Source organism: Phaethon aethereus (genome assembly GCF_964289735.1).
Source record: "Phaethon aethereus genome assembly, chromosome: 1".
Lineage (NCBI taxonomy): Eukaryota > Metazoa > Chordata > Aves > Phaethontiformes > Phaethontidae > Phaethon > Phaethon aethereus.
This window is the reverse complement of record NC_138575.1, coordinates 70,047,917-70,060,790: the sequence shown is the minus strand read 5'-3', so window position 1 is coordinate 70,060,790 and position 12,874 is coordinate 70,047,917. Positions and strand designations below refer to the sequence as shown.

General features: G+C 51.8%; 1 protein-coding gene across 1 annotated transcript; it reads left to right on the top strand.

Annotated features, from left to right (window-relative positions):
* Window positions 1-7,710: 7,710 nt before the first annotated feature.
* On the top strand, window positions 7,711-12,427 carry HDHD5 (haloacid dehalogenase like hydrolase domain containing 5; the record flags this gene model as incomplete). Its single annotated transcript, XM_081998188.1, has 8 exons — window positions 7,711-7,806; window positions 7,954-8,154; window positions 8,505-8,617; window positions 9,762-9,855; window positions 10,340-10,373; window positions 10,771-10,945; window positions 11,273-11,461; window positions 12,058-12,427. The coding sequence occupies 8 exons, from the start codon at window positions 7,711-7,713 to the stop codon at window positions 12,425-12,427; spliced, it is 1,272 nt and encodes a 423-aa protein (XP_081854314.1).
* Between the last annotated feature and the right edge of the window lie 447 nt (window positions 12,428-12,874).

Genomic DNA, 12,874 nt, shown 5'->3' with positions numbered 1-12,874 from the left:
GCAGGGAGATTAAAAAAAGAAATTTTAATCAGGATGCTAAATATATTCAGCAAAATCCTTCGGCACACATACCCCAAGCATGCAGCCAGGATCAACCAGCGCTTCTCTCTAACTTCAGTGCAGTCGTGCTGGTTTGCACCAGCTAAGGGAGAATTTACAAAAGTTCTTGCTGAAAGACGTCTCCCTCCTCAGAGCCTCAGACTTGTGAGGGCTGTCATTTCCTGATCTGACCAGCTTGGGCAAATTGGCTCTCTTTATGTTTTATGCTAATTGTCCCAAGCTGCCTGGCCATAGTGTTTATTTCCACTGACCTTGGTTAAAACACCTTAGCAGGAGGCAAATATACTTACTACAGAAGTGGATCAAGCTGCACAGCCTGTGCATCCCATGTTAAATTGCCCACTTTTCACAGGCTACAAGTTCATCTCTAGTTTATCCCTAGAAAAAAAGAAAACAACCTCCACACTACAAACCCCACAACAAAAAAGGCAAATAAACCCACTCCACATTGCAGAAGCCAACAACACAAACCACAGAAAGGAAGAAGCCAGAACCCAATCACACACCTCGCTGACCGAGGGGAGGTTGAGTGTCTCACACCCTAGCCCTTTTCAGCTACAGCTGCCTCCACTCCAGCTCTCTCTGCCCACACACCCCACATCTTCCTCTGAAGCGCCAGCAGCTGCTCTTTGCAGGCTGGCCTGTCCTAGGCCTTGATGCAGGTTTGGTCCTGGGATGAGCTTTATACTGGAGGAGGAGCTAGAGTAAGAGAAGCTCTTACTTTTCCTCCTCTTCCATGGGTGTTGCATACAGAGCTCAGTGTAAAGTCCCCAGGGTAGGCTTTGGTCACGGTCAGATTATAAATGCTGACTTGGGAAATGCCTTATTTGTAATGCTGCTGAGGAAAACTGCCGCAAACGGCTGGAATGACTGCTAACCAGTGATGAAAAGCCCAGTCCCTCTGAGCCCCCTGATCTTTCAGCTTTGCTATGTGCAGATGGAGGAAGATCTTTTATTTGCCATGAGTTGATTCTCCCTTAAGTGAGCCTTTTTGCTGCTGAGGTGGAGCTAATAATTACAAAGCCAATGTGGGAGGAGCTGAGTTTGACCCATGTCCCTTCCTTTTCTGTCAGAGTGGAAAGGTTCCAGCTCTCCCTGCACATGGTCTCTTGAGAGCTTGAACCACTGATGGCCTTTTGGTTACCTGTAGTTCTCCCTCATCATTACCTGCAGGGCTAGCAGCAGGGCTAGATCTTCTGTTTGCCAAACACTTGCTGGGACCAGTTTACCTGTTGTGTCCAGTTTGATTCTCGCCTTCCTAGGAAAAGCCTGTTGTGTACTTGGCCATTTACCTACTTTGTATCAGGAACTGTGACATGATGTGACCCAGTGTCTGGAGTCACCAGCGAGTGGTGCTGCTTGGGATTACAGCACAGAAATTACTGTGGGGTTAAAATTTTACAGGTTTGAGGTGATCTTCAGATGAAGCACTCAGAAAGGTGAAACTTGACCCTACAGGGCAATGTTTGCATTTGTGACTAGCCTAGTGACTCCACTTCTGCTGAAGACATCCATCTTAGGGTTGGTCAGATAGCAGAAACTTTCCTGCTCTGATCACATATGTTTAAATGCGAACCTGATCTGCACGGAGACGCCTCACTCCAGTGCCGTAGCCTTCCCTGGATCCCTCCTTAAATGGGCATTGCCATATGTGGTGAATAGGTCTTCCCAGGGGTCTTCTGGCAGTAGATGGGCTTTAACCATTTTTAGACCAGACAGGAGGAGGGTCAGCCTGCTTTACTGCTGGGGATCAACTCTTCCTTAGAGTGTGCCTTATTTTGGAGAAAGGTGTGAGTTGACAAACCCAGACTGCATTCCCACTTCTCTAACTCTAGATGTGCACAAAAGGAGGGATTTAGGCTGGACTACAGCCATTAAGAAAGACCAATCCACTCAGATATCCCCAAAGCTTCAGGTAAGTTTGGCTATGGGACTCCACTGAGATTCAGCTGACAGCATTCGCAGTAGCATTGCAAGGATTTTGCTGCCAGTCCATTCCCCCACCCTCAGAACCTTGGCTCCCTGCTCACATTTGTTGGCAAATGCATTGCATATAATGCTTTCTTGCCTGTCTCTTTCAGGACATAGTATATATTTGAATTTTTAAACCCGTTTTAATTGTGGGGTTTGTGCTCCTTTTTTTTTTCCTGTTAAAAAGAACTGGGGATACCTGTATTTGATGTGAGGTTTTTATCTGGAACGTGCAGTGGAGGGGGATGTTTCACATCACTCAGCCTGGAGTATAGTTATCGGGGAGTCTGAAATGTCTTCACAGCATGCTGCAAAGGGCAATTTGATCCAGGGGGCTAACATGCTGGATCATCCTTGACTGGATCAGAGTCAAGCCCAAGCCACCTGGCAGAGACAGAACACAGGTCTTCTACCCCCCCCTCCCCAAACCACACGGTAGCTGCATCCAGCTCTGGGCTGTGTTTTCATACAGAGACCACCCAACGGACGTGATTTTTGTGGTGCTACCTCTCTTCCTATTACAGTTTTGTACCATCTCTGTGGTGGTTACAGCATGGGGAAGTAAAAGGAACTACTGAAGGTCATTTTACCTGCTTTTGGCGTGATTTTAAAAGAGGGAAACAAGGAGAAGGGTAAATGCTACATAAATGAAAAGCCCATGCCCGTTCTCTTCAACGCTGGCAAGTGCCTTGAGGAGCACCAGGTAACTACACGGTACTGCTTAAGGCTCTTTGCCAGAAGTACTGGTGGTGGCCATGGGAAGAAAGGGCCAGCTAAAGAATTTGAAAATCTGAGGTGAAGGAGGTATTTGGACAAGCAGGGCTGGAGGGAGCTGCAAGGGTGGTGGGAGGCAGAGTAGGACAGTCCTAAAGGGGAAAAAAGAGCCCCCACTTGGGTCTCCATCCAGACTCAGGAGCAAGGAAGAAGAGCAGAAAATTCCATGGAAGTTGCTGTGCCGCTTACTTCAAGTGGCCATAGGAATACGCCAAGTCTTATGCCTGTATCTCCCCCATTGGTCTCTCCCTGTGGCCTCTTCAGGTTCGATTTGTTTAAATGAGAGGCAGACAGGGCTTTGTTCGCAGCACACCATCTCACAGGTCTATTGGTGTTTTGTTGCACAGCAGCTCAGATCGCCTTTGGGGCACTTTAGCAAATGAAATGTTTGCCTCCTGGTCACTCATCGGCGGGAAATGGCTGATCCAGCACTAGTGGTTGCTTTCAAAAATAATGCCAATAAAAACAGAGGAGTAAAGTAGCTGGTTGAAAATAGAGATAGGCCCAAGCGAGCAGCTGGATCTATACATCATGTGAGCCTCCATCACTGCAGTGGGACTACACAGATGCCAGATGCTAAGCAAAGCCCTCTGGCCATAAAACACAGGGCCACAGAGGTGTTTTCCACCAGCTCCCCAGTGCTCAGCCTGCTTCAGGTTTTTCTGCTATAACTCTCTGAATTAGTCTCTTCACAGGTAGCAGAAGGACATTTCTTTGGCCAGAAACTTGTAGCTTTAATTGGCTCAGTACTTTATTCCTTTCTTTCCAGGCTTGCAGAAGTTGCAATCCTGGCAGGTCTATCAAGTGCTTTCTGTTCACTGAGGGACAGGCAGGTGAAGGGTCTGGCTCTCAATTCTTCTGGCTTGTCATTTTTATCAGGCTGTGTCCTCCCCCTTGGTCATTACAGGATAAGAAAGGCATTTTACTGTATTTTCCCAACCTTTAGCTTGTCCATCATTCCGTGAGCAGGCTGCAGCGGAGAAAGAGAGAAACCGAGAGGGGGAGGGCTGGTTCAGGCCATTAGAGCCTCTGCAGTAAGAAGGTACGGCTGCTTTCCAGGGGGATGTTAGAAGGTCAGGAAGGGGCGGGGGGGAGTGATGACAGGGCTACGAGCCCAGGGAAAACAGAGCTGCAAAGTTTACATAGGAACCCACGGGAGAAGGCTGTGGGCAACTGCCTTTTTTGCTTGTCTTTAAAGACAGCTATGGAAGGGGGTGGGGGAAACATCTAAGCACCATGTAGACAGGAGAAGAAGAGGGAGTCTCCTGTGGGCTGGTGTGAGAAGAGCAGACAGACCATCTCTGGGGGCATTAGGGGATATGGCTGTTGGCAGATGCGCCTGCAGAAGAAATCGTAAGGCACATCCGTGTGTAACATGCAAAACGAAAAGCTCGTAGCAGAGTCACAGAGAAAGCCTCAACTCCTGAAGCAAAAGTTTCCTGACCGGGCGTTTAGCACAGGGACGGTGGGCTAAAGCCTGCCTGCTGCTGCTGGGAGGATGGGTGTTCAGCAGCCAAAGCAGGCATTGCAGGGTGCAGTGCTTGGCAGCCATGCCGCTGTCAGTTCCTGCTGTGCGTGCCAGGCTCAGTCTGCCCCCGACCACTGGCAAAGTCCCTCCATGTTGGTTTAAAAATAAGCGCTTCAGCCTGTTGGACAATCTTCCTTGTAAAAATAAATAAGGCAGCTCTGTCAGCCTGCTGGGAACGCTTGCTGGGGCACACACGCGCTTTGGGAGCACCGCTTCAACAGTGGATATCCCGGCCGGGAACATGGCCCTCTCCACCAACCTGGCCTCCACCACACAAGTAACCTCCTGTGTCAGGGGCACGGTGGGCACAACATCCCCCGCCGACCCCAGGCCCTACATCCACCATCCCTCCCTGTGCTGTGGCAGCCCAAACCGCACCTACACCTTCTGCTACGGCTGATCCACAGGGGGGAAACGCTGCCAAGTGCCCAAAACGGTGTTAAACGGGCACGGCACCTCACCCGGGGCGAGGGAAGGGGGAAGATGAGAAACAGCCTCTTCATCGCCCCGCTCCTCCAAAGTTCGCTTTGGGGCAGAACAAACACCCTCCTCCCTCCAGCAAGGGGCTGCCGGCACCCTCCGCACCCCTTCCCCTGCCAGGAACCCTGCCACCCGCCGGGCGGCGGCGAGCCTTACAGCAGGGGGGTATGTTTGGGGCGTGTGTGGGGCGCAGCTGCAGGTGAGCGGCTCCGCCCACCGTCCCTTCACGCCAGCCCCGCCCCGCCCGCGTGGGCGCCGGCGCCGTGGAGCAGCGGAGACCCCTGCCGGCCCCCGCGGGACGCGCCGCCGCGCGCAGCGCCCGCGCACCCCCGCGCGGACTGGCGGGCGCCGCGCGCCCCTGAGCGGCGCGGACAAAATGAGGTAAAACCCCCCCCCATCAGGTGCCCTGCGCCGGGCGGAGGGGAGGGAAAGCAGCCATCAAAGCTAGAGCTTTGGCTGTAACGGCGGGGGAACGAACAAACAAAACCCATTCCCCAACCCCAAGGACATTTAGATGCGCTACACGTTTTAGCAATTAAATTCTACCACAGGGAGCGGGGGAGCTGTCTCTCACAGCTATTTCTCAAGTCTTGGGGACAGGAAAAGAACAAAAGTATCCTTTTAGTTCAAAAGGAGGAACTGACAGGCCGCAGCGATCCAGTTCACAGAATCACAGAATCATTAAGGTTGGAAAAGACCTTTAAGAACATCAAGTCCAGCCATCAACCCAACACCACCATGCCCACTAAACCATGTCCTGAAGTGTCATGTCCGCATGTTTCTTGAACACTTCAAGTGATGGCGACTCCACCACCCCCCTGGGCAGCCTGTTCCAAAGCTTGACAACTCCCTCAGTAAAGAAATTTTTCCTAACATCCAGTCTAAACCTCCCCTGGCACAACTTGAGGCCATTTCCTCTCATCCTATCCCTGGTTACTTGGGAGAAGAGACGAACATCCACCTTGCCACAACCCCCTTTCAGGTAGTTGCAGAGAGCGATAAGGTCTCCCCTCAGCCTCCTCTTCTCCAGACTGAACAACCCCAGTTCCCTCAGCCGCTCCCCATAAGACTTGTGCTCCAGACCCCTCACCAGCTTCGTTGCCCTTCTCTGGACACACTCCATCAACTCAGCATCCTTCTTGTAGTGAGGGGCCCAAAACTTAAAGTCTGGTCAGCCTGACTTTGGCAACTTGAGGCCAGTAGCCAAACAAGCCATTTAACTGGCAAGCGGTTGTATCGTTAAAAGGTCATACATCCAGACTAGCCAATGCTTAAGCATAAATCACAGTAAATAAATAATTTTTTGTTCTCTGCCAGCAGCAGCTGCCTTAGTGGGTAGCTGAGAAAAGCTTGAGACTAGGTTCTTGTGCTTGTCATCAGCTTTAGAAAGCCTTTGCCTCTCTCTCTGACTGTATTTTTCATTGGTAGCCAAGGGAAATGAGGTCTTCGGGTTGGCTGTCCCTAGTTAGTAAGTGGGTGTAGAAGTAGCTGAGAAGACATACTTCAAAGGACCTGTAGCCAGCTCCCTTGTGCTAGTGGAGGAAGGTTTGAAGCCTGGTTCTGCAGGAACTAAATACTGTCAGTCATGCCTCCAAGACCAGCATAAAATTTGCCAGAGCAGGAGGAGCTGTGAACACTTCTGAGAAATAAAAATGATCCTAGCAAGTTGAGACAATTACGTAAAACAAATGGTAGGTAATTCAGTTAACACAAAAGCTCTTAAGGAGGAATAACCATCTGCACAAATGTGTAACCCTGTGTTGCCAGTGCTTTAATAGCTCTGCAGAAAGGGCTCTGGGTGCTAAAGTGGGTCAAAAACGAATTAACGCTGGTGTTCATGGCAATGGAAGCATAAAAACAAACAATTACACTGTTTGTGTAATTGATGCCTAAAGTCATACGTGTTAAACCTGCTGTGTCACAGGAGTCAGGAGATCTTAAGCCTAGCCAGAAAGCAAATAAACATTGTTTCATCTCCATGGATGTGAAGTGAACCTTTTGCTCTCCTCAGGTCTGGAAGGTCTGCAGCTGAACTCGGTGTCGAGATCTCTGTCCCAGGCTGCAGGAAAGAGGGAGCCACTGGGACCAGAGAGCAAGAAAAATGACCGGAGTTCTAGAAAACTTTATGATCTGTAGGAGAAAGACCAGAAGACTTGGATTTGTGTAGAAAAGACTGAGCAAAGGCAGGGCAGCAGTTCGCGGAGGTAAGAAGCTGCAGTGAAGATACTCTGCATGCGCACTTGCGAGCAGGGCAAGTTGTAACCACCTTAGGTGGAAACCAGGCTGTATCCTGGGAGACACCGCCAGGAATGGACTGTGTGGCACTGAAGCAGATTCACTCACAAAACCGAGAGCCTCCTGTCACTGGAGCGGCAATGGGTTTGTGTGCCCTGTTCTGTGATTTTGGGAACGACTTAATAAACCCCCATCATGTCTAGTATAATTGAGTTGGAAGGGTCTAAGCCTCTCACTCCGTTCCTGCCCTCATCTCGCTGCCTTCGTGATTTTGCAGGCCTCTCCCACGGCAGGGCAGTTCGTACCCGATTCCCCGGCCCACTCCCTTTTCCTCTCCCGGGTGAAGCCCCGCCAGCCTCAGGGCTGTTTCCGACACCTGCTTTTGCAACCACTCGCCGCCCCCAGTCTCTCGCTCAGCTCTTGCCAAAACCTGTAACCCTTGGCTCCGAAGCAGACCGGACACTCCACCCCCGCAGCCGGCAGCGCCCTTCCCGGGGACCGCGGGCAGCACCTGCCCCACCACCTCGGAGTGAAGGCAGGTAGCCCGCTGCGTCCCGCCCCGCCGGGCCCCGCGCCTCGCTGGGAGCTGTAGTCCGGGAACTACGAGCCCCGGCGTGCCCCGCCGCCGGCCACGGGGCCGGGCCGGGCGGGAGCGGCGTGGCATGGCGCTGCGCGGCTGCCTGCGGGCCGGGCGGGGGCTACTGCGCGCCGCGGCGCCGCGGGGGCCGCCCGCCCGCGGGGGCTGCGCCGGGAGCCGGGTGAGCGGTGGCGCGGGGTGGGGGCCGGGCCCACCGCTCGCGTACTTGCCGCGGGCCGGGAAGGGCGGCGAGGGCCGGGGCCGCGGCCGTGGAGGGAGGAAAGGGCTCCCGGCGGTGGGTGACCGTCCTCTCCGCTCGCCTCTGCAGCCGCCGGCCTTCGGGTTCCTCTTCGATGTCGACGGGGTGCTGGTGCGGGGCAGCCAGGCGGTGCCCGCCGCCCGCCAGGCCTTCCGGACGCTGGCGGACAGGAGCGGGCGGCTCCGGGTGCCCGTCGTCTTCCTGACCAACGCCGGCAACTGCCTGAGGTCGGCCAAGGCCCGCGAACTGTCCCAGGCGCTGGGGCTGCAGGTAATGGCGGTGGGGCGAGGAGGGACGAGGCGGCTCCTCCGGCGGGGCCAGACGGAGCCCACGCCGCCCGGAAGCGGCTTCATCACGGCTCCCCCGTTCAGGCGTCCCGCTTTGGAGGGGAGCACCGGGAGGAGGAGGAGGAGGAGGAGGGAGCGCACCCAGCGCGACGTCCCCAGGAGGGGTGAAGGGCTGGGGGTGACCGCGCTACTGTGTGACCGGCCCAGCCTCGTTCTGGGGGGACAGAGGGAGGCGGGTGGCAGCGTGGGGAAGGGATGCGACCGGACCGCAGGGAGAAAGTTGGGAAATCTTCCCCACGGATCCCCCCCATCAGCCTCTCCTCCCTCCCGCAGGTGTCTCCGGAGCAGGTGATCCTGTCCCACAGCCCCCTGAGGCTCTTCAGCCAGTTCCACCACAAGTGCATGCTGGTGGCTGGGCAGGGGCCCGTGGAGGAGAACGCCCAGAAGTATCCTTTGCTGTGCCTCCCTCGCGGCACCCTGCATGCCCTGCTGCAGCTTCCCAGCTAAACGCTGCTGCTTCTGCCCAGCCCCTACCCCAGGCACTCGCTCCATCAGCTTGCGGAAGCGCAAGCAGATAAAAAGGTTACTGGTCTCATCTTATGGGGAGACACCCTCATGGTGAGGCTGAAATGGAGGCACTAACTGTTGATCTCCATCTTGGTCACCTCCTGGCTGTCCTTGTTCTGTGTTTGGCTTCTCGCGCTAATTAGCTGTCCTGTGATTGCTGTTCCTGTTGGTGGGATGTCACCATGAGGACTCCCATCAGCTTTGCACCTTTCTCACTTTTGAGATAAAATTGTGCTCCTCCCATTCTTTCATGGCAAAGTGCGTTAGAGATCACTCCTGACTCTCCCACAGCTAAGGTTTTCCACAGGAATCTGACAGCTGAATTGAAGGAACTCAAATATCATTAGAGTCAAAGTGTCCCAGTACAGGGACATGGTCTAAATGACAATCCCACTTGCAGGTTGCCTGGCTGAGGTCTGACATATCCTATATCTGCAAGGAGATAAGAACGGCCTGCAGGGTTTGTGACATCTCAGCCTGTACACAGAGTCACACCATGTACTTAACATTTAACTTCATTTGGTAGAAAACCTTGGCCTCTCTGTTTTCCCAAGGCCAGTAGAGTGAGTTATGGGCAAGGTGTTCTGTGAACAGATACAACTCATCCTTCACTTCCATAGTTTTATCAGCACAGACCATTTTCTTTTCACCAGCTGAACTGACCAGAGCTTCGCAGCTTCTGCTTCTAGCCCAGAAGCCTGACCAGCCCTCTGCGCTGCACCAAAGCACAGTCTCTCAAAGCACATCTGTTCTGTCTTGGAGTGGCATTTGCTCTTTGCCTAATTACAGGGATTGCTGATCACAAGTGAAATCACCCCAGTCTGTTTTTTTCTGTAACCTTTAGGGCTACCTGTAGGTTGAAGCAGAACATATAATTTGACTGAAAACCATGAGGTTATGCATTACCAGGTTAAATAACTGCTCTGTTACTAGGACTTTTATTCCTTAATCCTGTAGATGCTTTTGCAAGTAACTTAAAAAAAACCAACAGTCTCCACAACTTTCCTTGATGGTCTGAAATAGCCTGGGGTTCAAGCATGTGGTCACCATAGAGGCACTGAGGAAGGCATATCCCCTGTTAGACATGGTAGATCAGAGCCGGAGGCCAAAGGAGATGGTAATTTCCTGATGCATCAGTAGAATGGGTGGTGCAGTGTGGTGGTGCTTACAGTGTATAGTGTGGGGTGGAGAAGCTGCAAAGGCACAGAGCAGCTGGTTGCTAATGACTTTCTTTAGCGAGAGCCTGGAACTAGTACTGATCAGCCAGCGGGTCTCTGCTCTTTCTATCATTGGCTCCTGCAGGAAGGGCAGGGACTTTCCCCTCCACTTCCTCATGCCATGTCTGTCTTCTGTTGCTGTTCCTCGCAGTGAGTGGTAAGATGGTTTGGTTGACATCTCCACCTCTGAGACAGGAACGCAAGATCTGTGAAATCCAATCTGTGATGGGGAGTGGGGGAAATCTTCCTTTGAGATTCCAGGTGGCCTTATGCTGCCTCTTTATGGGAGTGCCTTGGCAGGTTCAAAGGAAGCGTTTTTAGTTTTGTTTTGGAGACAACATTCAGTTTTGCATTACTAACCCAGCCTTTGTTTTTTTCTGGCAGCCTCTTCCAGCCACTGGCTTCCCCACTATAGAAGGTAAGCAATAGCCTTTGTTTAAATATGAACACTAAGCAGAAATAACAGCAAGGTAAGCCAGCTGGTCTGGGAGCTAATGATGTGCTTTTGGCTCATTGGTGTCCACAGGCAGCTTATTCAGAGGATACAGTCACAACACAGCTTCACTGCCCTCATGCAGTGTGAAGCACAAGCTTAATAAGAGCAAAGCCAACTTTTCTCTGTGCCATGCTCCAATATCTGGGACAGGTAGTGCATGATGTGCAGACTGGAGCCCTGGTACCAGCCATGTTCCAGCGGTAGCTGTATTAGCCAGGGCATCCCAACCAGAGGAGTGTTTTTGCTAGTGGGTGGCTTTTGGTAGTGGGTCCTATACTTGGATGCTGTGAGTTTCCGAGCATCTCTTGAAATCTTGCAGGGGTGATTCTGTTTGGTGAGCCAGTGAGGTGGGAGACAAGCCTACAACTTATTATTGATGTACTCTTGAGTGATGGGAACCCTGGGGCAGAGCTGCAAGATATACCATACCCCCATCTGCCTGTCCTTGCCTGCAACATGGATCTCCTGTGGATGGCTGAAGCCAAGATTCCCAGGTGAAAAGCATGTGTGGTATTTTTTTTTACCCTATTTCATACGTCTTTCCTGCAGATGATAATTTCTTATTACATTATTTTTAGCATTTGACTGTTTTAGAGTTTGACTGTATGACATAATTAGCAGCAGAGATATGAAAACTGCATGAGAAACAGAGACTAAAACTTTCAAGAAGCAAAAGCCAGACCACTGCCTGTGGAGGTGTGCGTGGTACTGTGTCCACACTAGGCGATAGCCTGGCTACAGCAGAGGGTCCTCCTCACTGAGGAGTGTTTGCTACGTAAGTGATGTGACTGGGGATACTGATGACCTCCTTTCTGGAGCAGGTTTGGCCATGGGACTTTCCTTCTCTGTTTGGAGAACATCTACAAGAAAGTGACAGGCCGGGAACTGAAGTACGAGGCCTTGATTGGCAAACCCAGCACAGTCACCTACCGCTATGCCGAATACTTGATAAAACAGCAGGCAGAGAAACGGGGCTGGAAGTCTCCCATCCGACGCCTCTATGCAGTTGGGTAAGAGACTGTTTTTCCTGCTAGTTTCCTCAGGGAGTTGCATACTGACTTCTCTTAAGTGTTGGGTGTTTTTTTTTTTTAAGGGATATTTCTAAAATTAATACCAAAATCCCCATGGTGTCTCTGGAGCCTCACATCCTGGAACAGAGGCTTACTAGCTTTTTGCACCCTACATTTTTAATAATTTGAAGGGCCCTGTCAGCCTAGCAAAGCTGTTCACTGCAGGATGCAGAGTGCATGTAGCATGACTGGATTAAAGAAAAATTTAAGAGACCTAGATGTAGTACCATTAGCCCAGTTAGGCCAAACACTTTGGGATCATAGGGAATACATTACAGTAATAGCTGAAACTGCTATGGGTGCTTTGGATGTGTCTTTTCCGCTTTGAAAGATGTTTGTGAAATGTGTGGTGTTCACAGCTGAACAGGCCACACCAGTAGGTAGACTCACTGGCCCAGCCTGGGTGGTACTCTTGATGTTGGCAAATACCTTGTGCTCCTTCTTCCTTCAGTGCTGCTTAATCCCAGTCTGCCAGAGCCAGAAATTGATGCATGGGCTAGTTTCTCATTTCTGTTTCACATTGTGACCTTATTCAGGGATAACCCTATGTCTGATATCTATGGGGCAAACCTCTACAACAACTACCTCAAGTCAGCTCACCAGAACCAGGCCCAGGCTGGACTGAAGAGGAGCCCGCAGGAAGCCAGTCCCCAAACTGCAGATCACCTCGAGCTGAGGAAGGACTGCAACAGTTCAGTGGAGAGTTGCGAGTCGATTCTGGTCTGCACTGGGGTCTACCGCCACAATGCAGATGTTCCCAGTAAAACAGAGGAGTGCATGACGGAGACAGTGTTCCACGGCCATCGGGACTTCTGCTTTGACCCCAGCCTGGTGGAGGCATCTTACATAGTGCAGGATGTGAATGATGCTGTGGAACTTGCTTTCAAGAAAGAGAACTGGAACTAGGGTTAAGACAGGTGTGCCTAAAGATCTACTGTTGGGGATTTTATGTACTGGAAAGGGAAGGGGGAAGACCTGGGGTGGTCTTCTAATCTAGCCAACATGAAAGAAACCGCCCTCTCTCAGCACTAAAAGCCCCTTGCTTTTATTGATGCTCATCTGCAATCCTGACAGCTGGCAGCAGGCTTTCAACTGTGGACATACATTGCTGCCATCAATAATTGAGCCATAATGGAAACAGGGTATAAGGAGAAGGCTTGTCCCCCAGCAATCCCAATTTTGTTCATCCATCAGAGTTCGTTCTTTTCCACCCTTTGTGTGCGAAGATCAGGAAAGCCCACCCTCCTCTTTGCGATGTGTTTGAGGATGAAGCTCTCTCCCTGTGCAAGGAGCCGCCCTCAGCCAACGTACCATTCGTACAACGTACTATTTGTCCAGTGTGCGACGTGAGTG